Below are 26,716 nucleotides of genomic sequence, written 5' to 3'. Positions count from 1 at the left end.
AGTGTGACTGTGGCCTTAACCAAACCCTTCTAACATTTATCCGTAACAAGACCATATGCATAGCTAGCTGGCACTAGACCATACATGTACTGGCAACATGGATTGGCTGAGGGAGTCAGGGAACAGCAAGAAGCCTCAAATTCAGCAGGGAACTGCTTTTACTTAGGCTTCACTTTTTCCAGCATTCTTCCAAACAGATGATACATTAAAAAAAGAACGCTGTCAGGCATCTTAAGCCCAGTATCTCTGGTCCATGCTTTGTGAGTGCACATGGATCATGGTGGGGCTTCCCATTGACTTTATTTGTGGAAATAGGTCTGCATAAGTGACAGGGATGCATGCAAATATTTATTTCAGGCAAAGAAGCTATTCCTTGTGTGGGAATCCCATGTGCACCTCAGGCCTGGTGCACCACACTGGGAATGAGTGGGAGCTATGAATTGGGAAAACTCTGGTTCAAACCTGCGCTCAGCACTGGGAAAGCCTTGGGCAAACCACCACTTCTCAGCTTCATCTATAAAATGGGGATAGCCATATTAGCTTGTTTTACAGGGCTGTTCTAAGGGCTACCGAGGGAATGTATATAAAGCCTCAATAGGTGTATTAAAATCATATATTGCAATGAAACACAGTACCAATGCAAGAGGTTAGAAATGTTTCTAATGGACAAAAGGCGATTATTAAGGCCTAGCTGGTATTAAAACGTGTTATTTAATTTTATTGCTTTACATTTTGATTTTGTCACTTTATGATTCCTGCCCCCCTGCTGCCCCACACAGAAAGCTACCCAGGCCATCTTTGAGAGAATTCCCACACATATAAGGGAATTCTGGTCTATCTTGCTAACTAGCAATTTTGACAATTACAAAATATAGAATTAATTTCGCTGGTACAAAATTACCCAAATGGCTGAGAATGTCCTGTTATAAAAACAACAACCCAGGACTTTTTCCATTTTGTCCCATTTTCAATTGGTCTTTTGAACTGGGAAGATTTATTGAAATGGTGACTGGATGTTGATTTTCACTCTGAACTGGTTTCCAAGGCAGCCGCCGCAAAACAACAAGGATCAAGAAATGCCCTGCAAGAAATGCCAAGTGGCACTTTGCAGTAAACGAACAGAGCAGAAACTTCTACTTCTGCATATAAAGTGAGTGCTGCTTGCAATACAGGATTTTTAGCAAGTTGTCTCTTTGCCTATTTTCATTGTTCAGGCACATCCCAGAGTTTAGCTCCTCTCAAAAAAAAAACCCTTTAAAAAAAGCAGACACATACCATTCTTATTTAAAGAGTAGCCGTCTGAATGGGAATGTTCCCCCCTTATTTTCCAAAAGGACACAAATTTCTCTGCTTCAGTGCCAGCCTCTCCTTTCCTGAGGCAAACTATGTGATCACAGCATGCAAATGGGACCGTGAGGCAGTGACCTACTGACACGTTTTTATGGAGTTCACCAATGTCACAGACAGGGCAGAGCGAATTCTAACTCGGAACAAAGGTTTAACTAACAGGGGCTCAATAAAGCACCAACTGTATAGCTCTCGGCATCTCCATGGTGAAGTTAATGGGAAACACAGACACTGGGAAAAATCACAACCTCCGTCAAACACATAGCATTCTACTCAGAGATTCCTGCATTGCAGGGGATTGGACTAGATGACCCTGAGGGTCCCTTCCAACTCTGCAATTCTATGATTCTATCTATAAAGAGAGATAAAATCAGGTAGCAGTTGTATACGTGGGAGAGATTAGCCTAATGTTAAAGGCATCCCTGGCACTCAGTGAATTAGACATTAAGACTGTATTTTGCAATTACTCAAGCTCTAACCTCCGAGGCACTCAGGGTTTGGGTAAGAGAATTATGAGCAATTTATTCTGGGCAGGCAGAAGAAGATTTTCTCAGAGATTGTTTATTTCAAGCTCATTGTCAAGAACCAATAACCCTTCTTTATGGGACATGAAATCTCACACAGATGCCACGTATATCATCTTACCTCCGTATCTCATCCCATTTTACCACATACCCAAAATAAATATCTTGCCATTTCTCTTCGCTGCATTATTCATCTACAGATGAAATGAAGACAACCAAAGAGGCCTTTAGTATCTAGGAGTTCACTTCTAGCCTTTCTGCTTCAGGTTAACTTTTCAGTGTGGAGTCAGTGTGGTGTAGTGGTTAAGAGTGGTAGTCTCGTAATCTGGGGAACCGGGTTTGCGTCTCCGCTCCTCCACATGCAGCTGCTGGGTGACCTTGGGCCAGTCACACTTCTTTGAAGTCTCTCAGTCCCACTCACCTCACAGAGTGTTTGTTGTGGGGGAGGAAGGGAAAGGAGAATGTTAGCCGCTTTGAGACTCCTTAAAGGGAGTGAAAGGCGGGACAACAAATCCAAACTCTTCTTCTTCAATGTAAGCATGGAGACATTCAAGGAAATTTGGCTGCAATCCTATACCTGCTTACCTCGAAATAGGCCCCACTGAACTCATTGAGACTTCTAAGTAGATATGTGATGGATTGCAATGTTAGAAAATTGCTTTTCTGGGATACAGAAGGCCTACGCATCCTCAAATCAAAGGGAGATAATGTGGTGCTGTTAGATGTTGTTAGACTCCAGCGCTCATCGAACTGTCTGATGGTTAGGGATAATGAGAGTTATAGCCTACACTGGCTACCCCTGTCCATTTGAATCTTGAGTTTTGTGCAGGTATTTCTTGATCCTTCCACAGGAAAGGTACCTTATAGGCATACATTGGAATAACTTTTTAAAAAAAGAGCCAGCAAGGAAGTGACCAAACACAAAACTTATATTTATTCATTTGAATATTCAAGGCAGCTCAGAAAATTCTTTAAAATGTGATCCTAGGAAACATGAGAAGGGAAATAATAAAGGTTGATTGCCTGTATATCATATAGTCTCTTACCACTGAATCCTTCTCATTTCCAGTTTGGTGCAATGTCTTCAACAACTGTTGACAGGGAATTATGCTCCTAATTTCTCCCCCGCCGCATTACTGTCTTCCCAGCTACTTTTCTCTTGTTCTTTTTTGTGTGGAACCAGAGAGTAAGTCTTGATAAAAAAAAAAATGAAGCATGCACCACATATATAAAGAAGTAGCCACCTTTGTCTGCAATGTCATTTTTGAAAATGAACATGCTCTATGAAGCAATTAAGAGCTATAATTATAGACGTACATTCTCATTCAGCTCATAGGATGGCTTTGAATTAAGGTAAAGTATGTTCCAGCGGAAAAAACCAAGTTATGGAATTTATGAAGAGAGCAAAGCGGTAGCTTTCAAAGATGGGAGAACCAGATGGATGTTTTTCAGATGTACTTTTCCACAGGTCTTCAGATTTCACACAAGATCAGGTAACGAGAAGAAGGTCTCAAGCCTGATATTTATGCTCACCATTGCATCAGGAAGCCTGAAATCACAGAGCATCAAAGCTCTCTGTTGGCCACAGTTAATGGAGTCAGTTTTCACCATGACAGAACTACCAAAGAGCATCACTGAGATCAAAGGGGATGCACAGTTTTGCCTATTAGGATGTGCTCAGTTGCCAGGGCTGGAACGGATTAATCCACCTCACATTAAATTTCTTAAAATTTAGGAAGTGGGTTGGTTCCAACTAATGGCAGGGACAACGTTTACGAAGAAGAGTTTCCTACCAACATACTACATGTTCTCTTCTATTTTTCTGGCCTCCAGATTACAGCGATACTTATACAACTACCACATAGCTTATGCCAACACTGGCATGTGTTTATCCTTACTACATTTTATCTTCTTCTGGAACGGGATCTCTTAAATCTTTCGTAAACATTTATTTCCATTTATTCCTAAACAAAGAGGTTGCAGATGGCTGCGTAAGAGAGTAAATATATCATTCACAAATTTCTGTTCATGGCCAAGGCCTGGACACAGTTTCTTGTTCTCCACAACAGCAGCTATTCTTGTACGGTGGTACCTTGGTTTATGAACTTAATCCAAACCGGAAGTCTGTTCTTAAACCAAAGCGTTCTTAAACCAAAGCATGCTTTCCCATAGCAGCGGGGGACTCAATTTACAAATGGAACACACTCAACAGGAAGCGAAACATGTTCTTATTCCAAGGCAAAGTTCACAAACCAAAACACCTACTTCTGGGTTTGCAGCATTCTTATTCCAAGTTGTTCATAAACTAAGCTGTTCTTAAACCAAGGTACCACTGTATACTGTATAACACACTCCTGCAGGTAAGATACCCACCTGAAAACATTTTCCAGGGTCTCAACAGATTTGTTTAAATGACAGGCATGTGTTCTCTTATAATTTTCTGTAATCCCAAAACCTAACTGAAAGAGTCACACTTCCTCTAAGTGTGTGTGTGTATTAACAAAAGCTGGACAACAGATTGACTACTTCAACCTAATGCTTGCTAATTGTAACATCAAAGAAGCAAGCATACATTTATTCTTCCATGTAAAATATTCTGAAGATATATATGATGATGGAAAGAGTTATGTTGCTAAGCTATCACTTTCAGCACAAGTTTTAAACTGCCCTTAAAAGTGGCCTTTTGGGCAACAATTAAATATACAGTACCTTTATGAAGTGTCACAAAAAAAGTTGGCTTGTAGCCATAGACACTGGAAGTTGAAGGCAACACTAAAAACATCAGCAAGTTTCCTGGAGTTCCTTTCACTTGTGTGACACTGACCTCTGAGACCTCTTTCATATACTAAAGGAGAAGCAGTGACATCTGAAAAACTAATATGGAGCAGATTATATACATTCTTGAAGAAATACATGAGTATAAAGTTGAATCCATTAACTATATTCCTTCCCTGATCATGTTTCCGTGAATATACATTCCTTTTTGTGCAAAATTACCACCATCCTACATGAAGTCCTGGCTAACCAGGATATTAAGAAATTTCCCCTCTCTTTCATTTATTGAGATAGCTCAAAGTATTTATATTGAAAGTTCAGACGTGAACTGGATGGCGTTGGTGCATATGGAGTTGTACAGGTATGTGACACAAGAATTGTTGCATTTATAGACTGGTAGCTAAAGTTCAAGTCCATGCATGGACTCATTTGGTATCCCTGGAGAAACAGTCACAATCTGGCCTATTTCTAGTGCTACAATAAGTATCCAAACAAACCCCCATGTTGCAAAAGAGAACGTCAACAATGTTTGGGCAACATGATGACCATATACATACATAATAGACAATCTTTATAGAATTCTTGCAGACAATAACAAGTTCAATGAATATATGCTGAGCAGTGACTACATTACTACATGAGCACTGCTCCACAGCATTTTATATTTTCATTCACATATATTCATTCGAAATAAGATGGGTTTATGAAACAATTCTACAGTGGTACCTTGGGTTAAGTAATTAATTCATTCCAGAGGTCCGTTCTTAACCTGAAACTGTTCTTAACCTGAAGCACCATTTTAGCTAATGGGGCCTCCTGCTGCTGCCGTGCCACCGGAACATGATTTCTGTTCTCATCCTGAAGCAAAGTTCTTAACCTGAAGCACTATTTCTGGGTTAGCGGAGCCTGTAACCTGAAGCGTATGTAACCTGAAGCGTATGTAACCTGAGGTACCACTGTATATTCTCCCACCACGCTGACGAAGATCTACGAAACTGCAGTCAATATCTGGAATCTCTGTTCAGTGATTTATATTACAAAGTTTGGTACCTCGCTTCATTTAAAGGCTTTCAGAGACTTTGAGTCTAAGATTTCATTTTGAACTTGTTATTAAAAGAATTCTATAAAGATTGTCTATTATGTATGTATACGGTCATCGTGTTGCCCAAACATTGTTGACTATTTCTCGTGCTGCCAGAGCCAGGCATTGGGACCTGCAACCAGTGGCGTAGCATGGGTTGTCAGCACCCGGGGCAAGGCAAGTTATTTGCGCCCCCTAACCCGTGGATTTGCGCCCCCTAACCCTAACCCCCAGATGTTGCGCCCGGTGCAGCCGGGCCCCCCTGCACCCCCCACGCTACGCCACTGCCTGCAACACATCCTTCACCCAACCTGATGCCCTTCAGATGTTCTGAACTGCAACTCCCATCCACCTCAGTCAGCATGGCCAATAGTCAGGGATGATGGGAGTTATGGCCCAAAACATCTGAAGGGTGGCAGACTGGAGAAGGCTGCTCTACGCCAACGTAAGGGGCATGCAGCCTGGGACTCAAGTGCTCAGGTTCCCTTCTTTCTTATATTCTCACTATTCCGAAAGAAATAGCAAAATAAGACTGCACACATAGACTATTAGCATACATCAACAGGGCACACCAACATCCAATCTATTCATCAGCTTTCGCTGGTGTGGGCTACAAAAACTGAATGGAAGAACTATTTGAGCACCAGGCCAGGAACCATGCTGTTTCGCTGCCCTGAAGCAACTGTAGATTCTGGTAGGCTCCCCAGGTCTGGAGTTCGTACGTACTTCACTGGCAGACTTTGGGCTCTCAAATTTCAGCGGCGCCCTGTGTGATGCTGCAATTCGGGCCCTCGACCACTTGCGCCCCATTCTACAGCATTGTTGTGGCGCCCCTGCAGTGCTGCGCCCCCTGTGGTTGAACCATTTGCACCACCCTAAAACCGCCTCTGCTTACTTCATAGGACTGTGGTATAACTCCACAGTAGGTTGACTTCCGTGTGTAGACCCTTCCTTCTTTCCTCCGATAATCTGTGTGGTTTATCAATAGGCTTTTAAACTTAACAGAGCAAAGAGTGCGTGCTCAGGGTGCATAACAGCTAAGGTGTGCTGCCGATGGGGATCATGTGAGCACACGTGGGGATCCACTAAGAGCAGGTCAGCGGTGCACCCAAGTGGATTGTGTAGCTGAGTGAGAATTAAGTAAATAGAATAAATCAACAATAATAAGAATGTTAAAAGAAGATTTAAAAAAGCATTAAAATCTTTATTGCTTTTAAATAACACCACATTCATACATTCCGGCCCTCTCTAAGGTAGAACCTATCCCAGCAAGAAGTCAGAGATGAATTCCTGTCATTAATGACTAGAGCAGAAATGTCTCTATTTCCCCATCTTCTCCCTTATTTTGGCACCTATGCACGCCATAAAATTGAGTAAAATCGTGCAACAAACCTACTTCAGTTCAGCACACTTTTTGCTCCAGCTTTAGAAAATGCCTACTCAATTAAAACTTGGTTTTTCTAAAACAGCCTGCCTCCTCCAACAAATCTGAGTAAGCAATGCAGAGTATTTCGTTCCAAACAGCTCAGGTGCTGCAAACATTCAAGTTGCCATCCTAAACTTACAGAATAAAAATAAAAATGGTAAAAGAGGTGAAAACCCTTAGGGAGTTGCACTGCTTTTAATGTCGGCGCATCACAGAAATAGAGAACACTTAAAAGAGATCTGTTTGTCCGTACATATTGAACTGTACACACTAACGCAGAATCCATCACAGCAAGCACAGATTAACTCCTGTTTGGTAATATTTGGACATATCTAGAGAACAAAGAATCTGAATTTTGGGAAGGGAAAAAAAACCACCTGGAAGGACTGGTGGAGCGAGAGATTGTGCTAGGGACAAGAGCCTAATATTTTCTCCATTTTCTCTTGTCATTCAGACTTTACTGTATACTTTTGCTTTTAGTTTCGGCACAGCTTTCCCAGACTCATAGAATCATAGAACTGTAGAGTTGGAAGGGACCCGGTGGTCATCTAGTCCAACCTCCTGCAGTGCAGGAATCTTTTACCCAACGTGGAAGCCTGAGCTTCAGAGTCTCATACTCCACCGACTGAATCGAACGCACTTTTACCTACTTACTAGGGAGTACGCCCCATTAAACACACAACGACCTAGGTAGGACTTGCCTTGCCAGGATTGTGGAACCTACCGATAACCACAGTCTCAGCCAAGTCCCTCCGGGCCAATGCTTTTAAAAACAACAAAAGATTTATTCGCATAGTAGCAAAATAAAATAAATAATAATAATAATAATAATAATAATAATAATAATAATAATAATAATAATAATAATAATAATAATAATAATAATAATATCTCTGCAGCAGCACCCTCTCCCCTTCAATATTACGAAGGAGGCGCAATCTACTATCCAAGGATGAACTTGAGACGGAGAGGGGTGTGGAATAGGTTTGGGATCTTACAAACCGAGGAGGAGAACAATAGCAGGCAGCAAGGAAGAGTGTCAGGGGCGTTGGCCAGCGCGGACAGGTAACTTTAGCCGCCGGCCTCGCTCCCTCCGCGCCCGCGCTGAAGTTGCGCGCTGCTTCCTTACCTTCTTGATCTTGCTTTCCAGATCCATGTTGGATCCGCAGCGCGCGCACGCGAGATCCGGGGCGAGGGAGACACTCAGAGCACAAATGCCTCCCTCCCTCCTGCTGTTGCTCCCTGACAGTCGGATGTGGTTAGAAAGGAAATGAGCGCAGGGAGGCTCACTTCGCTGGCTCGCTCGCCCCGGGCAGCTCCAGCTGCAAGCGAGCGCGCTCAAACTTCCGCTCTCCTGCGGCAGCAGCGAAAGGAACAAAGGAAGCCCGGCAGCCAATGGGCGCGCAGCTGCTCGCAGGTCCGAGAGCCAATCGCGACGCCCACCAGCCCAAGACCTTTGCGCCAGAGAAGGGGCGGCTCTTGCGCGGGCGCGCAGCCACCCGGGCGCAACTGGGGCTGAAGCGGCCCCTTCCTGATGCGTGTAAGCGGAACTCTTTGGCTTCGCTGCCGAGGCGTTCAATGAATGAGCTGCCTGATCAGCTCACGGCAAAGGTATTTGCTGACGCAGCCTGCCAAGGGCTTCCAAGCCTCAGCCCTCTCTGTCTCTCGTGGGGTTAAAGGGCGGGGAAGGGGGGAGAGCAGTTTATTACAATTATGAGCTGGTGGCTGATAAGAAGATAATCCCCCTTTCAAAAAGTGCTCCCGGAGGCTCTGTGGTTTATAGCGTCTGGAAAATGAGTATGTTTTGCTCTCACTGGAAAAAATAAAAAACATTCTTTTACTTATTTTCCTCGCTTGAAACTGGCTGCAGGAGCAGTAGGTATCTAATTTTTATCCCTGCATCTCAGTGGTATGTGTGTGTGTATAATATATATATACTGTATTTTTCGCTCTATAGGACGCAACAGATGATAAGACGCACCTAGTTTTGAGGGGAGGAATACAAGAAAAAAAATATTCTGAATCCCAGAAGCCAGAACAGCAAGAGGGATCTGGCTTCTGGGATAACCACAAGAGCCGCGCAAAGCCTCTGCAGGGCAGCGGGGAGCCTTCATCCCACTGCCCTACGGAGGCTTCAGGGACTCAGTCTCGCTGTTCTGGCTTCTGGGACAGCCCGCAAAGCCTCCAGAGGGCAGTGGGATGAAGGCTCCCCGCTGCCCTGCGGAGGCTTAGCCGCGCAGCCTGCATTCGCTCCATAAGACGCACATACATCTTCCCTTTTTAGGAGGGAAAAAGTGTGTCTTATAGAGCGAAAAATATGGTATATACATACATACACATATGTTGCATGCACAAGGTCCCAAGTTCAAGCACAGACATGTTCAGATAGGGCAAGGAGAAGAACCTGTCAAAATCCTGGAGAGACACTGTCAGTCAGTGTGGACCACCAGCGGTGAATCTCCGGACCAGCATGGGTCTTGCTCAGCATTTGAAATTCCCCAGGTACATTCTGCACCTGCCTATCAGCCACTTGTGTCCAAATGAAGATGCCCAGGTGCCAGGATGGCACCTGACGTCTCCACCATCTGGAGGTGCATGCCTGGGGAGCCTTGGACCTGGACTGTTTTCACACACTAGCAACACATCCTATAGAATACCATTGGTTATATTTTATCTGCACAATCGGAATGAATTTCAGGAACCAAAAAGTCGTTCAAAAATATGACTTTCGAGTCGTCTGGCCCCAAAATGACAACTAGGGATTCTGTAACCCTGGTTTATGGAGCCATTTGGCACCTATCTTATATATCTGAGTTTCTAACATTGGACTCTTGCTGTCTGTAAGGCCATTCAACACTACCATTACCACCTGATGACATCAGATGCAGAGCAGGTTTGGACAGGGACCAGGTTATGAAAGAAGAAGAAGGAGCTTAAAGTAGTAGAAGAAGAGTTTGGACTTGATATCCCGCTTTATCACTACCCGAAGGAGTCTCAAAGCAGCTAACATTCTCCTTTCCCTTCCTCCCCCACAACAAACCCTCTGCGAGGTGAGTGGGGCTGAGAGACTTCAGAGAAGTGTGACTGGTCCAAGGTCACCCAGCAGCTGCATGTGGAGGAGCAGAGATGCGAACCCGGTTCACCAGATTACGAGTCTACCGCTCTTGCAAGTGGGGCTCCTTGTCACTACTGCAGACCTGCTGAACTAAAATGGACCAGTGGTCTGACTCAAGATAAGGTGGGTTCCTGTGATACTAAAGCTGCAAAGTCAGCCAATTGAAGTTCCTATTTTATTTCCCTGCTCTGCCTTACAACAGGACCCCATGCATGTTTTCACCAAAGTAAGCCCTACTGGCCTTATATGTGGGTAACACTAAACCATGGTTAACATTAAGCATAGTTAAATGTTAGGCGCTTGGCAGACTGTAACTCAGCCCATGGTTTACTATGTCACAGAATAGTTAAAAGCACCAGTAAGAGCAGCTGAGCCTCAAAAGTGGTTTTACTTGTGGCTCTGTAGCTTTGTGGTAGTGACAGCTCCTTAACCATAGTTAATTAGGAGGACTGGGCTTGAATGCACTGCTAAGCTATGGTCAGTATTGACTAATGTTTGCAAATCAACTGTAAACCTTGGTTAGGAACATAGCATTATAGAGTTGGAAGGAACCACAAGGGCCATTTAATCCAAGCCCCTGCAATGCAGGAATCTATGCCAAATGTTAATAAGCCACAGTTAAGCTGCTGAGTTGGGTTCACACATAATGCTAAACCATAGAATAATCATTTAGCATTATGTGCAAACTAGGCCACTGAGTCAGTGCAACATATTCCCAAATAAGCCCACAAAAGTAGAGGCTGCAAAACTAAGCATGCCTATTGAGGAGTAAACCCCAGTAAAACTTATTTTGGTTTGATTTGGGGCTAAAGGTCTAGACTTGTTCACTGGCAGTCTTTTCCTGAAAGATAATGAAAGGTGACTGAAAAGTGATGCTATTTACATTTTATTTCTGTTTAGAAAAGAGGTGGAAGCAAATAGCATGGCTAGGAAGTTAATCTTTCAGCTGGATCGATAAAAAGCATTGTTACAAAACCAGGCTTCTGATATATGTCCTATAAGACAAGGTAAATTCTCTGGCCTTCACATAATTTGGTATGCTAACAACCCTTCCCAGGCATAAATACTAAAAAACACACAGCTGTAGGGTGTTAAAGGTATTAGGAAGGAATGTACAAATGACATCTGCTAACTTTTTGGGAAAACTCCAAAACTCACAGTTGGGCCATACCTTTATTAGGCATTACCAAATTGTCAAAATAGTGGCAAGCTTTAGAGGTCTCTAGAGGTCTCCATCAGGCAAGATGGAACAAAATGTGGGGGGAGGGAAAATAAGGAAAAACCAAATTTATTTTGTTCCAATATGAAGATAGCAAGCTGAATAAGTCTCTGCTAGGTGCTGCAGATATCAGGTTGCATACCTAGGATTCTGGAATAAATGAGCAATGGTCTCATTTTTTTAAAAAAAACAAAAAACTCAAAGCCTAGCTGTGAAAGGGATCACTCAATTGTGGATTTCTTTTTATTTTCTTATAGACCAACATTTTTCTTGTGGGCCTTTGCTTTTTATGAAACTTTTTGAAGTAAGTCCTACTACTCAAATTCTGTATTGCATTTGTTTCAGTGAAGTGTCCAACACAGAGTTGATGTGATGGTTTTGGAGTACAGTACAGTGGTACCTCTGGATGCGAATGGGATCCGTTCCGGAGCCCCGTTCGCATCCTGAAGCGAACGCAACCCGCGTCTGTGCGGGTCGCGATTCGCCGCTTCTGCGCATGCGCGTGACATCATTTTGAGCATCTGGGCGTGCGGCAAAACCCGGAAGTAATGCACTCCATTACTTCCGGGTCGCCGCGGAGCGCAACCCGAAAACGCTCAACCTGAAGCATATTCAACCCGAGGTATGACTGTATTCAGCTGCTTGAGCAGAGAGCAAATCATCCACCTTCTGTGACGGAAGGGAAAGTTGTCAGTTTGGCTGATAGTAAAACCTCACACAGGGGAGCTGGGAAGAGGTCCTGAGGGGCAAGAAGGCTCAAGAAACAATATAGTCAGAGAGAGAGAGAAAGAGAAAGAGAAAGAGAGAGAGAGATGAACTTGAGGAAAAGGTCAAGGATATTACAGAATGGAGTGGGGAAGAAGCTAATGAGAGAATAGACTTTACAAGTAACACAACACTTCATGGTACAGAGGGAGGCTAACCAGAATGCGTGAAGGAAGTGGAGTAAAAGAGGTAGTGGTATGAAAAGCAAGAACCTGTGTAGGCAATAGCTTCCCACTATGTGGGCAGGGACTGATTCAGAGACGCGGGTGGCGCTGTGGGTAAAAGCCTCAGTGCCTAGGGCTTGCCGATCGAAAGGTCGGCGGTTCGAATCCCCGCGGCGGGGTGCGCTCCCGCTGCTCGGTCCCAGCGCCTGCCAACCTAGCAGTTCGAAAGCACCCCCGGGTGCAAGTAGATAAATAGGGACCGCTTACCAGCGGGAAGGTAAACGGTGTTCCGTTGTCACGCTGGCCACGTGACTCGGAAGTGTCTCCGGACAGCGCTGGCCCCCGGCCTCTTGAGTGAGATGGGCGCACAACCCCAGAGTCTGTCAAGACTGGCCCGTACGGGCAGGGGTACCTTTACATTTTATGTGGGCAGGGACTGATTCAGAGACAGCCAGCACCTCCCCCCCCCCACCCCGGCATTGCTCTAATTCTGTAGAAAGAACTGTGCAGTCAGTCCACACCCACATGGTTGGATCATTTAAACAAGAATGGGGAACCTGTGACTCACCAGATACTGCTGCATCACAACTCTATGGGCAGCTTAATGTAAATCTCTGACCTTTGGATATGCGGACTTGGGGATGATGGGAGTCGGAGTCTGAAATATACTCGGAGTCGAGTGTGGATTTCATGCTCTTTATTCAGCTCATAGTGGTGAGGAGGAATGAAAGTTCCCCCAAAATATCTGCTTTATATACATTATTTACACAATGGGCCGCACGTAATTGGCTAATTCTGGGATTCTCCTGTAGGCCAATCAGGTTGCGGATTCACTTCCACCTGGAGCTGGATTGGGTGGCTCCTGTGGACCAATCATACTGCTGCATTGTTCTAGGACCAATCAGACTGCCGCATTCTGGACCCTATTGTTCTAGGACCAATCAGACTGCTGACTTTTGGATCCTATTCAACTCAGTACATAACAGAGTCCAACAGCATCCAACAGGTTCACTCTTCTTGATTTAGATGCTAGGCTAGCTGTACAGCATCTGCTTGTGAAAAAGCTGCTTTCTGCAGTTGGGATAATAGCTAAGAGGCACCTTTGAGTGTTGAAGATGGAAGAATATGGAGTTGTGGGAAGTATGGCTGCATTCAGGCAGCCCTCCCCCCCCCCAATTTTCCTGACATTCCCTTACCCACAATTTCCACATTTCATTTCTTTTACTTGATGTAAATGCTACATCTGGAAATCTGGCTGAACTCAGGTGGGTAGACATAAGCTGAAAATTAAGGAACAGGATGCCTCTGAGCCTAGGAATTTGTGACTGGTGCCAGAACAAAACTAACAAGTCCTTTCAAACAAAGCACATCCGCCTCCCCACATTGTCCCAGCAGCCTGATTTAATGCAGGAAAACTTTCAGTTGTTGCCATTGCTAAATAATTGGGAGTCAGAAACCCTTGCTGATCTGTGATGAATCACTCAGGTCAGCATCTAATGTAGTAGCTATTGATCTTCAGCTCTCCCCTGTTGAACAAGATTACACCCTCCATTCGTTTGTTCCTCCACTGCAAGACTCTTACTGCTTTATCTGCTGCTTGAGATTAATCCATTTCCCCACCCCTCTCCAAGTGAAACTTTGTTGTGTCATCTCCATGTCAGGAAAAGCTTTTAAGCCAGGGGTGGCTAAGCTGTGCCCCTTCCAGATGTTGAACTACAGCTGCCACCATCCTTTGCCGTTAGCCAATCTGGATGTGCCTGGTGGCAGATGTAGCTCAGCAACATCTGGAAGAGGTCCACAGGTTAACCACTCCTGCATTAGCTGTTAAATTTCTACACGCCACACAGGCATTGGAGATCTTTCAAAAATGAGCTCGCAATTCTGCTCTCTGAACAAGTAAACAGCTGGAGAATCTGAGTTCAGGCTCACCAATGCTGTGGTGTTAAGGCTGCAGTTGCATAAATGCATACCTAATTTGCAATAAGTCCCATTTGAATTTGGTGGGACTCATAAGTGGGAAGAATGCTTTTGCATTCAGGCCTTTGTTTTGGGGCTTCTCGCGGTTGGGAACCGTGCAAAGAGAAACCTGAGCTATTGGATTGATCCAGCAGGTTTCTTAGTTATGGGTAAAGGGGCTAGGATGAGGCCATCATACTGTTGTTGTTCTGCTGGTGCTATTGATGTGTTAATTGTGCAATGAGTAAAAGAGAGAGAAAGAGAGAGTTGGTAATAAAGTGTAAATGAAAGAAGAAGTGAAATAGAAGCAGGTGGCATTTTAACATGATAGAAACCAGAGCAGGCTGTGTTTATGAGCACCAAAGTGGGAAGATCTGTTTTGCTCTGTTCAAAGAACCAGAAGAAACTCTAGAGCAACTGCAGAGCTCTCAATAATTTGACTCCATCAAATAGCAGGAAAAGAATCATAGAATCATAGAGTTGGAAGAGACCACAAGGGCCATCGAGTCCAACCCCCTGCCAAGCAGGAAACACCATCAGAGCACTCCTGACATATGGTTGTCAAGCCTCTGCTTAAAGACCTCCAAAGAAGGAGACTCCACCACACTCCTTGGCAGCAAATTCCACTGTCGAACAGCTCTTACTGTCAGGAAGTTCTTCCTAATGTTTAGGTGGAATCTTCTTTCTTGTAGAAACGGCATTCAAAAATTATCAAAGGGGAGAGAAAGTGGCCGTTTTAATTCTCATGTGTGGAGTTCAGGGTATATGAGCTTATCTTACCTTCCAAGGGGTCAAGAGGTGTTTACGACGGTTCTTTATTTATTTCTAGACATTATCTCACTACTGATCTGCACTCTGCAGAGTTCCTAGGTGCACATCATTCAGTTAAAGCCCACGGGAAGACACCAAGAGGTAAATATTCTCATGGGCACCTCCTAAAGGAGCGTCTGCACCCCCATTGTTCAGCCCAGAAACGGAGACCCAGAACCAAGGGCCTTCTGGTGGTTCCCTCACTGCAAGAAGTGAGGTTACAGGGAACCAGGCAGAGGGCCTTCTCGGTAGTGGCACCCACCCTGTGGAACACCCTCCCATCAGATGTCAGAGAGATGAGTAACTATATAACCTTTAGAAGACATCTGAAGACTGCCCTGTATAGGGAAGCTTTTAAATGTGCAATGTTTTATTACATTTTTATGTATGTTGGAAGCCACCCAGAATGGCTGGGGTGACCCAGTCAGATGGGTGGGTTCAAATTATTGCTATTGTGGGCCATTTTAAGATCAGGAAGCTCAGGCAGGTAGGGAGGTTGCAGAGCACTGGTGAAATATATATTAGAAAGGAAAATACACACACCATCCTCAGTCACCCCAATTATAAGTTCAGCACCCCACACCCACTGAAATCCTGAAGAGCTCTGAGATTGAGACAGAAGAGCGGAAGCCTCTTTCACAGGGGAAGGAAAATTTGGACAGATTGTGGTCCGGCGCTGTTTGAGTCAGAGAGACACAAGACAAACTGAGGGGAAAAGGCAGAGAATGGGCTTTGAAAATGGACAATGAAAATCGTCCTTGGTGGTAGGTACTTTCCCCCTAAGCCTAATGGTGACATCAGGCCACAGTTTTCTTTGCAATTGCAGTAAGGAAGGGAAGAGTTAAAACTTCCTCTGTGCTGTGGTCCCAATGAAAAATCAATCTCACACTTAGTATTAAAGAAAACCCTCTCTGCATATTTGATATAACATCTAGTTATACTGAAATAGTGCCTCTCCGGCAGATCTGATATGCATCAGTAGATGTGTTGTTTGCAGCAGTGCTATTACTTTATGTCTCCACCTAGGATCAACTTGTACATTTTTAAACAAATAAATTCAAATATTCCAACAGTGCCTTAAATCTCTCATAATCTCTAAAAGAAGCCGAACCTGAGACATCTCTCTGCTCGGGGAAAGGAGGACTGCCCTAACAATGGAAGCAGAATTTTTAAAATGCTAGCAATTCTGAGAACGTCATAAGCTGCCAAGTACCAAAATAAAAGTTTAATTTGGTTGTTATGATGCTTGAACCCTGATCTCGCAGTCACGACTATCCTATTAGTAAGATGATAGGTAGGTGCATTAGAAGAGGGCTGGGGAACCTCAATCTGGGGATGGGTGGGGTGAATGTGGCCCTCCAGGCCTTTCTGCCCGGCCCTCGGTGGTTTTCCTAGGTCACACCCCTCTTTGGTTCTGCTTTGCACTCCATGGGTGGAATGTATCCTTTTGAACTCTGGCAATGTCTCTTGCTTGACTGGATAGATGAAGCACAGGGGTCTCTGTGTGTACAGAAGCTAGCCTAATATGCAAAGGTAAAATTCACATTAAATGCTCTGGCCTCCTCCTCTACTAGGATGTGGCCCCTGGAAGGTTGATCAGACTGAAATATGGCCCTCAGAATGGAAAATGTCCCCCACCCTCATCTTTAGGTTAGCTAAATTTATTTGTGAATCCAACTAAAAGCGCAAGACTGGAGGAGGTTGTAAGAAAGATGCAAAGTTTAGCATTCTTCTCCAAGTAAGGTGACATTTATTACAAGGATGATATTTTATTGGATACACCAAGTGCCTTGTGAATATGGAACCGAATTCCTTTGGCAATACTGTTTACTTATAACGTAAGTAAAACTATACTTACGGTATATCGTTAGTTTTAAAAGTGCAACACTGTCTTTTGGGTGTGTAGGTGTGTTTTTTTAAAAAGAAATAATCTTAAGTGTAGAAAATACAGAAGTCTGTTATGCCTCACTGCTTTAAAAACATATTTAGGGTTCAGAACCCAAAAGGATTTTTTAAAAAAATAAAATAAAAATAAAAATCTGTTCTGGTACAACATCCCTGAGAGCAGTACCAGATTCCTCATTACTGGACAAAGATACTACTGTCACTCATTTATTTTCCCCAGACTTTCAGTTTTGACCCCAAGAGTGAGATCCGCAAGTCCAGGTATTTAGAAGTATTTGGGGAAAATCAAGTTTTAGAAGCATTGTAGTTTACTTCAGATAAACACGGCAAGTCGCTTAATACCAAATAAGGCCAGATAACATTTCTTGGCTCAGCGAAGAAATTGTGCAACAAATTATCATGACATCACATTCCTCTGCACTGTCAACGGAAGCATCTGCCATAATAAATGTGAGAAATTATTCCAGTGAAAGGCAACGAGGCTCATGTTTGTAAAAGCATCTCTTGTTGCTGCTTCTCTTGTTTCTTACACAGTCCTCTTACATTTTCCCAGTACCCGTGCCAGCGCTGCAGGTGGTGCTTAGCTAACAGCTACCGTACCACTTCTGTTGCTGCTACTGCTGCTACAAGATGTTCCCTGATTGCCTCTTCCCATTTTTTGAGTCTGTTGGAATGGATGTGGCAGCAGCAGGCAATGCATTTCTTGGAGGCCGGATCTGCCGCCCCGTGGATCTTTGCTGCCTGAGGCGGTTGCCTTGCCTTGCCTCATGGGTTGGGTGGCCCTGTATTGAGCCTACGTTTTGTAGTGGGAAGCCATGCTGGGTGAGCCTGGTGGATTTGGGGCCCAACAACACCTGGAGCATAGCTGTCAACTTACAGATTTGAAAATAAGGGCCCAACAGCCAAAATAAGGGATTTTCAAAGCACAGGTACGTTCAACTTCTGAGCCCCTCGGAGCCAAAGGCAGAAAGCCCAGCCAGCAGCCAAACAAAGCCTCAAGCGGTGGTTCCCACAGCGCAGCAACCTGGCAAAGGGGATGCAGCAAGGAAAACCACCATCACCTCTCCGCTGCGAAGCACTGAGCAAAGGCGAGTCCCCAGGCAATGCGGCCGATTTGATCGGCACAAGCTCCACCCCCCAGTCGTTCTTAGACTCCTTATTGGGTGAGCAACGCAGCCAAGCAACACAGCTGGAGCCTCCCTCCTCCCTCCTCCCTGGCCAGCAGGCAGGGAGGGAGAGGAGCTGCTTCCTTTGAAACCCGGGAAATTTAAGGGACATCATCAATAAGGGACAGCAGCGGGACACGGTGCTGGGATAAGGGACTTTCCCGCCGAATAAGGGACGGTTGACAGCTATGACCTGGAGGGCCACAGGTTCCCCAGACCTGCTTAAGATGGGGCGGGGGAGAGAAGCAAATAAGTCCCAAATTTTGCTTCTGATACAGGCCATAGAGCTGGTTTCCTTTTTCGCAGAAGCCTCCCATGGCACTTCAGAAAATGTAATTTTATTTAGCTGTGTGGTCTTCCAGAGAGTCTGTCTGGAAACTTAAAATGGCTCCCACCTGAACTCTCCTCACAGAAGAGCATGTTGCTGACTGGCCCAATAACTTCCAGTTTATGAATAGCCTGCACTCCCTGTTGGGTGCTGTAATAACCGCAGCTATTTTCCTGGAGCTACTTAAAAGCAGATTTCAATAATCGCTAAAAGTGATTTACTCTGGCACAATCAGCAAGCCCTTGCTTTAAATAATGTGGGGAAGAAACAAACGGCCCCTGAGCATCATGGGAAATCTCTGAGCACTGACATAACTGAGGGGAAGGTATTTCCAATGTCTGGCACGAAGGCGCCCTGAGACGACGAAGGTTTCGCTTGCTGGACCCTGCAATAGAGACATCTCTCGTGATAGGATGCTTGAAGGCAAAGGCTTTTTATTGTAGACAGTGTAAGCTCCTTTAATGCACTCTCTGGCTCAGTGAAATATTGAATTCTTAGACTTCTATTAAGCTTCTCTTGGGGCTCCGGAGAGGATACATTTCTCCACAGTGAGCTGCCTAAGCTGCTTATCAGGCTATGCCTTCGTCTATCCATGTCATTTTCGAATGATATTTCCATTTACTTTTGTGTGCAGATGAATGAATTTAAAACCTCCCCTGTGTTCTTGTAAGCAGCGCTCTTTTGAATTCCGCCCCCCCCCCCACTTCTAAAAAGTTGGCTATTAACTGTGGCTCTCTTAAGGTTGACAACCTCCTGTGCATACCTAACTTTGCAATCGATGGGACTTGCTTCCAAGTAAAGCAGGTTAGGATCACACTTTAAAAGGGAGGGGGAATATATAGCCTTTCAAAAAATAAAAAAAGTACAAGGGCACAGTCTGGAGTGTGTATTCCCCCCCCCCAATTCTTTTATTGGTTTTCACAAAATTATAAACACACAAACAAATAAACATAAATCATAACCTTATTAAAATTAATCTTATTAACATTGTGAAGTGACTTCCTCGTATCCCCCTAGTTGAATTTCAATGCATATCGTTTTAAAGGTTTTCCAAATCAAAGTTCTTATAAACTTAACTTAATAATTTAACATCATTCTATCTTACCAATTCAGCATTAAGCATATTAATTCATCACATAACTTATTTAAATCCTAAGCCTATCTAGTAATTGCAAGCTTTTTCCAACTAATTTAACTTAACTTATTTAACTAAATAATCATTAAATTTTGTCCGTTCTTCCTGGTACTCCTCCTCCTTCTGGTCGCAGACTCTTCCAGTCAGGTCGGCTAGCTCCGAAAAATCCATCATCTTCATCTGCCATTCTTCCACAGTTGGTACTTCTTGCATTTTCCACTTCTTGGCTAGTAAATGGAGTGTGTATTTTTGGCTGCAGTCCTAAAAACTCAGGAGTATGTTCCGTTGAACTAAGTGGGAAATCATGAGTAAATGTGTAAAGGATTGTAATATAAAGCCCCTGTGTATGGAGGGTGCTTTGGTGTCATTTGATGTTCAGAGGCACCAAAGGACTAAGGAATGGTTCTTCCTTTCCTTAGATCAAGCTTCTTCCACTCCAGATGTTGTTGGACTACAAATCCCATCACCCCTGAACTTGGGCCATGCTGGCTAGGGCTGATGGGAGTTGGAGTGCACCACATTAGGTTGAAGGACCGTCTCCACCCCCATCGTTCTGGACACTGAGGTCCAGCGCCGAGGGCCTTCTGGCGGTTCTCTCTCTGTGAGAAATTAGGTTACAGGGAACCAGGCAGAGGGCCTTTTCAGTAGTGGCACCCACCCTGTGGATGTCAAGGAAATAACTACAGTCATACCTCGGGTTGAAGTAGCTTCGGGTTGAGCATTTTCGGGTTGTGCTCCGTGGCAACCCAGAAGTAACAGAGTGCGTTACTTCTGGGTTTTGCCGCTCGCGCATGCGCAGATGCTCAAAATGATGTTATGCGCATGTGCGGAAGCAGCGAATCACTTCAGGATACGAATGGGGCTCCAGAATGGATCCCGTTCGCATCAATAGGTACCAATCTATCTGACTTTTAGAAGACATCTGAAGGCTAGCCAACCTGACTGGAAGAGTCCGTGATCAGAAGGAGGAGGACTACCAGGAAGAATGGACGAAATTTAATGAATATTTAGTTAAATATGCTAAGTTAAATTAATTGGAAAAGCTTGCAAATACCTAATAGGCTTAGGATTTAAATATGTAATGTGATAAATTAATATGATGAAATTGAGACTAGGAAAGAAAGAAAGATGTTAAGTGACCAAGTTAATTTTATGAGAATATAGGTTTTGGAAAACCGGTAAAATGATATACACTGAAATTCAACCAAGGGGATACGAGGAAGTCGCTTAACAATGTTAATAAGTTTGGTTTTAATAAGTTTAGAATTTATGTTTGTTTGTTTATTTGCTTGTGTGTCTAAAATTTGTGAAAACTAATATATTTTTTTTGAAAAATAAAATAAAAAATAGAAGACATCTGAAGGCAGTCCTGTTTAGGGAAGTTTTTAAGGTCTGACGTTTTATTGTGCTTCTAATATTCTATTGGGAGCTGCACAGAGTGGCTGGGGAAACCCAGCCAGATGGGCGGGGTTTAAATAATAAAGTTGTTGTTGTTGTTGTTGTTGTTGTTGTTGTTGTTGTTGTTGTTGTTGTTGTTGTTGTTGTTGTTGTTGTTGTTGTTATGACTGTGTTCCTTTTTCTTTGGCAGCCAGACCATAATTGGGAATCTGGTCTCCTCTCTTGGAAAGACATCCCGAAAATAACTTGAAGTTTGTGCTGGTTATTAAGATATATATATTGCCTCTGTTAGCTTTTCGACTGTCAAAAGAACACAAATGATGTACTGCATTTTTAATTGTCTGTTTAAAAGCATGACAAATATATATATATTTGCTGGCGGTGGGAAATTTCTTTTAGGCCTTCAAGAAATTATTTTTTGTTATACAGGCAAGAAGTTTTATTTTTCACCCAGTTCTCCTCTTAGCGTTGCTTTTTTTGGGAAAAATCCAAAGTATAGGGCATGTAAATTGTTATATTCCTTTTAAGGTTTTTTCTTTTTTTAATGCAGTAGATAAAGTTTTTCAGCAACAGCTTATTAGCTCTGGACTATCAGGTTATGTAGTTTAACAGATGTGAGAAACTTTTTTTTAGCACTAATGCCTTGACAAGGATTTTAAAAAAGATGATTGTTGTATCTGTGAGTTGGAGAACAGATGGTTTGCAGTGCTACTCAGCGAAGAGGCGCTTACCTTAATTTATGGAGGTATTTCTGATTTATTTCTGCATTTTCATAGCTCTGCCCCCCCCCCCGATAAAATAAATCTTCTCTGTTCAAGTATTGTTTGTTGAAAAGGAGGAAGTGGGACAGAAGTAAGAATCCTGAGCTACATAAAAACAGGAAATCAGTAGAAATCAAGGTGTCGGAAGCATCTGTACAAAAAGCCAGGAAATCATAATTTTACCCCATACAGGCAGAATGCTAGTTATTCTGTGGGCCAATCCATACTGTACCTTTTCTAGTTAGGAGTTTCCACATCTGTTTTTGTCCTACATGGAGAGAAAAAATATGTGAAAGGTCCCGGATTCAATCTCTGGCACATTTCCAGGTAGTGCTATGAAAGTCGTCTGAAATCTTGGGGAGCATTGCTAGTCAGTGTGGACAATATAGAGAGCTCAATGGACCAGTGACTAGACTTGGTCTAAATGACATGTTTGTTTTGCTGAAAGAAAATGGGCCAGGAAGATGAACTGCAAAGGGACCATACCTGCTTACGGAAGAAGCCATGTGTGAAGCAGCTCTCATAATACTGTACAGTTAACATGCTCCCTGTGTTTGGTGGTCCCTGGTGGCTCAGAGTCACAGCTTGCAATTGCTAGAAGCTGTGCGTTGAATGTTAGAGGCCCAAGCCTGTGGAACTCCTTCCCACTGAGATTAGAGAGGTACTCTCCTTGCTGAAATTCAGGAGCACAAGAAGGACTTTCTTGCTTCAGGAGGCAATTTAAGGTAGCGTTTGGTGTTACAAATTTTTAAATTTTATTTTCTGCTCTTATTCCATAAGGAAACAGCCTCCTTTTAAGCACCAGGAACAGAGTAGTGTTTGGCTCTGTAAATGGAAAGCCCTTGATTGTGTTAAAATTAATGGATCCAAGTTGGTCATGTCTATCATTCCCAATGTGTCTGCTCTGAGTAGAACTAACATTTCATACAATTCTCATTTGGGGTGTGTGTACCTCTAGTCCTTTCCCCTGTGTATATGTCTTCAAGTGCAATTTTAAAGAACCTTCTTTACCTCTCCCCCGCCAATACAATATAAAGGGTTGGACATGTTCTTAATAGCTGCCCACAATGTCCAGGGACAACCCCGTCAGAAGGGTAGCATATAAATAATAAAGTTGTTGTTAAAATAAAGAAATTCCTTCCAGTAGCACCTTAAAGACCAACTAAGTTAGTTCTTGGTATGAGCTTTCGTGTGCATGCACACTTCTTCAGATACACTGAAACAGAAGTTGCCAGACCCTTCTATATAGTGAGAAGGTGGGGAGGGGTATTACGCAGAAGGGTGGTGGGAATGGGAGATTGGCAGATAGCTGAGATGAGCCTGTTGACGACTCTTAATGACTGTAATAGGTCTTACAGGAAAAGGCAAGGGGTGAGAAGGTGAGAAATGGCTTAGTCATGTATAATGAGATAAGAATCCAATGTCTTTGTTCAGACCAGGTCTCTCCATGGTTTTAAGTTTGGTAATGAGTTGCAATTCAGCAGCTTCTCTTTCCAGTCTATTTCTGAAAGTTGTTGTTGTTGTTGTTAACACCTGCTCTCTTGTTGGCATTTTTCTTACATGAACAGACAGAAGAATCTTTATTTGCATCAGCCATGAATAGACAGATCTGTGTTTGGCTCTGTAAATGGAAAGCCCATGATTGTGTTAAAGTTGATGTTGAAGTTCTCTGTCTATACTGGTTGCTAACAATAAAAAGCAAAGAATCACAGACAGTGAAGTCCTATGTGGAAATTTGACCCACCGAGTTTGTTCCACACATCATTTTGTTACCCACAAACCACTCGATTGCTGCTTTGGCCAGAGATAAAATGCCAGAACTGTTAGAAATGTCTCTTTAGCAAGAACCTTTCTCCTCTTTTATTTGCAGGTTGGAAGGGGTTGAAATGCTTCTACAGAACAGTTCGAAAAGATGCCGATTTCCTGAATGTCAAACAGAAAGCATATGCTGCCACCCAATGGACAATTAGGGGATCTTCTGCTTTGCACTTGAAGTTGCCGGGGAAAGAAGGTCCCTGTCAACCGAGGATAACTCTGAATGCATTTGAGGAAGTGGGCTTTAGTCCGAAAAAGTGTATGCCATAGCAAATGTATCATTCTTTACAGTGCCAGAAGGCTTTGTTGCTTTGTCATATTTATTGCTTAAAAGACCAGCTGCAAACTGCAACTAATAGTAGGGAACAGAGCGATACGTTTGGCATCAGCTTTGCTGCAGGAGTTGTTGGAAGTAGGTGTACAAGATGCCATCCATCTGTTCCGGGGACTCCACTCTGGTTTTGTGTAATGTTTATTCCTTGGTCTTTTCTTCTCCCAAAGATATCCAGCAAGGCGGCCGAGATTTAGGACCAGAGCTTTCCTTCTCCTAGATGGGCCACCTTCCCAGGTTGACGAGCCTCATCTGTCTCTCCATAGCACTGCCTTCTTGACCATTGGAATCACTATTGGGCTTGTCTACTCAATCTGCTGGAGCAGACCAAGGCATAGCTCATTTGGTAGAGCATGAGGGATGCGGGTGGCACTGTGGTCTAAACCACTGAGCCTCTTGCGCTTGCTGATTAGAAGGTCGGCGGTTCAAATCCGCGCAACAGGGTGAGCTCCTGTTGCTCTGTTCCAGCTTCTGGCAATTTGAAAGCACACCAGTGCAAGTAGATAAATAGGTACCACTGCAGTGGGAAGGTAAACGGCATTTCCGTGCGCTCTGGCTTCCATCACACTGTTCCGTTGTGCTAGAAGCAGTTTAGCCATGCTGGTCACATGACCCGGAAAGCTGTCTGTGGACAAACACCGGTTCCGTCAGCATGAAAGTGAGATGAACGGCACAACCTCATAGTTGCCTTTGACTGGACTTAACCGCCCAGGGGTCCTTTACCTTTTACCTTTACCTGGAATATGAGACTTTTAATCTCAGGATTGTGGGTTTGAGCCCCACATTGGGCAAACAATTTCTGCATTGCAGGGGGTTGGACTAGAGCGGGCATGGCCAAACTCAGCCCTCCAGATGTTTTGTGACTACAACTCCCATCATCCCTAGCTAACGGCGGTTGTAGTCCCAAAACATCTGGAGGGCCGAGTTTGTCCATGCCTGGACAAGAGGAACCTCAGGGCTCCTTCCAATTCTATAATTCCATGAAAATTCAACCTCCTATATACAAGGGTAAAAATCTAGCTGTGCAAAGTACCCTCAACAGCATCGCTGAACCATACCATCTTCCCCACCTAGGTTTGTAGCTCCCATATCCCCCTTTCAGCCTTCTATGCGCACACTGGATTTGGAGTCCTTTTGGAATTGCATTTCTGCTGCAATTCTATATCCATTTACATCGGATTTGCACCTCTGCTGTTGTAGGCAGCATGCCTCTTAGTCTCAGAGTTCGAGCCCCATGTTGGGCAAAAAGACTCCTGCATTGCAAAGAGTTAGACTCAGTGTTCCTCGTGATCCCTTCCAACTCTACAATTCCATGATTCTATCATTCTATTCAAGGGACGCGGGTGGCGCTGTGGGTTAAACCACAGAGCCTAGGGCTTGCTGATCAAAAGGTCGGCGGTTCAAATCCCCGCGATGTGGTGAGCTCCCGTTGCTCGGTCCCTGCTCCTGCCAACCTAGCAGTTCAAAAGCACCTCAAAGTGCAAGTAGATAAATAGGTACCGCTCCAGCGGGAAGGTAAATGGTGTTTCTGTGCGCTGCTCTGGTTCGCCAGAAGCGGCTTAGTCATGCTGGCCACATGACCCAGAAGCTGTACGCCAGCTCCCTTGGCCAATAAAGCGAGATGAGCACCGCAACCCCAGAGTCGGTCACGACTGGATCTAATGGTCAGGGGTCCCTTTACCTTTTATCATTCTATTGCGACCATGCCCTGTTTGTGGACTTCTGTGAGAACAAAATGTTGGCCTTGATAGGCCTTTGGTCTGACCCAGCTGTGTTGTTCTGACAAATAAGCCTTGGGAACCTCACAGCATTTTGTTTTGAATATACAGTGGTGCCTCGCAAGACGAAAAGAATCCGTTCTGTGATTCTCTTCGTCTAGCAGTTTTTTTTTTGTCTTGCGAAGCAAGCCCATTGAAGGATTAGCGGATTAGCGCTATTAGCGCTATTAGAGGCTTTTAGAGGCTTTTAGCGGCTTATCTGCTGATCGGATCAGCTGATAAGCGGCTCAGCGGCTTAGAAAAGGGGGGGAGGGGAAAAAACCCAGCAGGAACTCGCAAGACATTGTCGTCTTGCGAAGCAAGCCCATAGGAAATTCGTTTTGCGAAGCACCTCCAAAACGGAAAACTCTTTCGTCTAGCGAGTTTTTCGTCTTGCGAGGCATTCGTCTTGCGGGGCACCACTGTATATATATAGGGTGGCATTGCCTGATGGATTTGACAGCTGAGCAATGGTGCACGGCTCTCGTCGCTTTACCACCTCCAGTCCCAGACAAAACTATGTATGGCTCTGCTTGGCTCTGAGCAGTGAAACCGTTCTTGTGTTAGATCAGGGGAAACTCCTATGGTACAAAACCCCAGCACTGATCCAAGCCAATGGCAGCCGCAAACAGGAGGCTGCAATTGCCTAATTGATCCCCTGGAGCCCTGTGGCATCTTTAATGCAAGTAATGCCTATAATTTGGCCATTAATGATCCCTTGCGAATGGGATAAACTGCCTCCATTAGACCAAGTGCCCCTTTTGCAATTCCCGACAGGCCCAAGCTCATAAAAGTAAACCAAAGCAACCTGTTTCTTTTTGCCTGTTTTTGAGTTGGTGGCGGTGTCCCAGAGAACTAATTTTGGGGGAGCTGTACAGGTTTTAGTGCTGTTCACACTTAAGCCTCCTCTAAATGTGACTGGTTTTTAAATTTTAGCA

General features: G+C 44.1%; 1 protein-coding gene across 1 annotated transcript in view; it reads right to left on the bottom strand.

Annotated features, from left to right (window-relative positions):
• The window catches only part of TES (testin LIM domain protein), a 28,423-nt gene extending 19,971 nt beyond the window's left edge, over window positions 1-8,452 (bottom strand). The window contains exon 1 of the mRNA XM_081211784.1: window positions 8,283-8,452. Within this exon, the coding sequence (XP_081067910.1) occupies window positions 8,283-8,309 (27 nt within the window). The 5' untranslated portion in view covers window positions 8,310-8,452. The remainder of the gene's footprint in view (window positions 1-8,282) is intronic.
• Window positions 8,453-26,716: the final 18,264 nt, after the last annotated feature.

Source organism: Podarcis bocagei (genome assembly GCF_964188305.1).
Source record: "Podarcis bocagei genome assembly, chromosome: 10".
NCBI lineage: Eukaryota > Metazoa > Chordata > Lepidosauria > Squamata > Lacertidae > Podarcis > Podarcis bocagei.
Note: the sequence above shows the minus strand (reverse complement) of the source record. Positions and strands in the feature narration are given on the sequence as shown.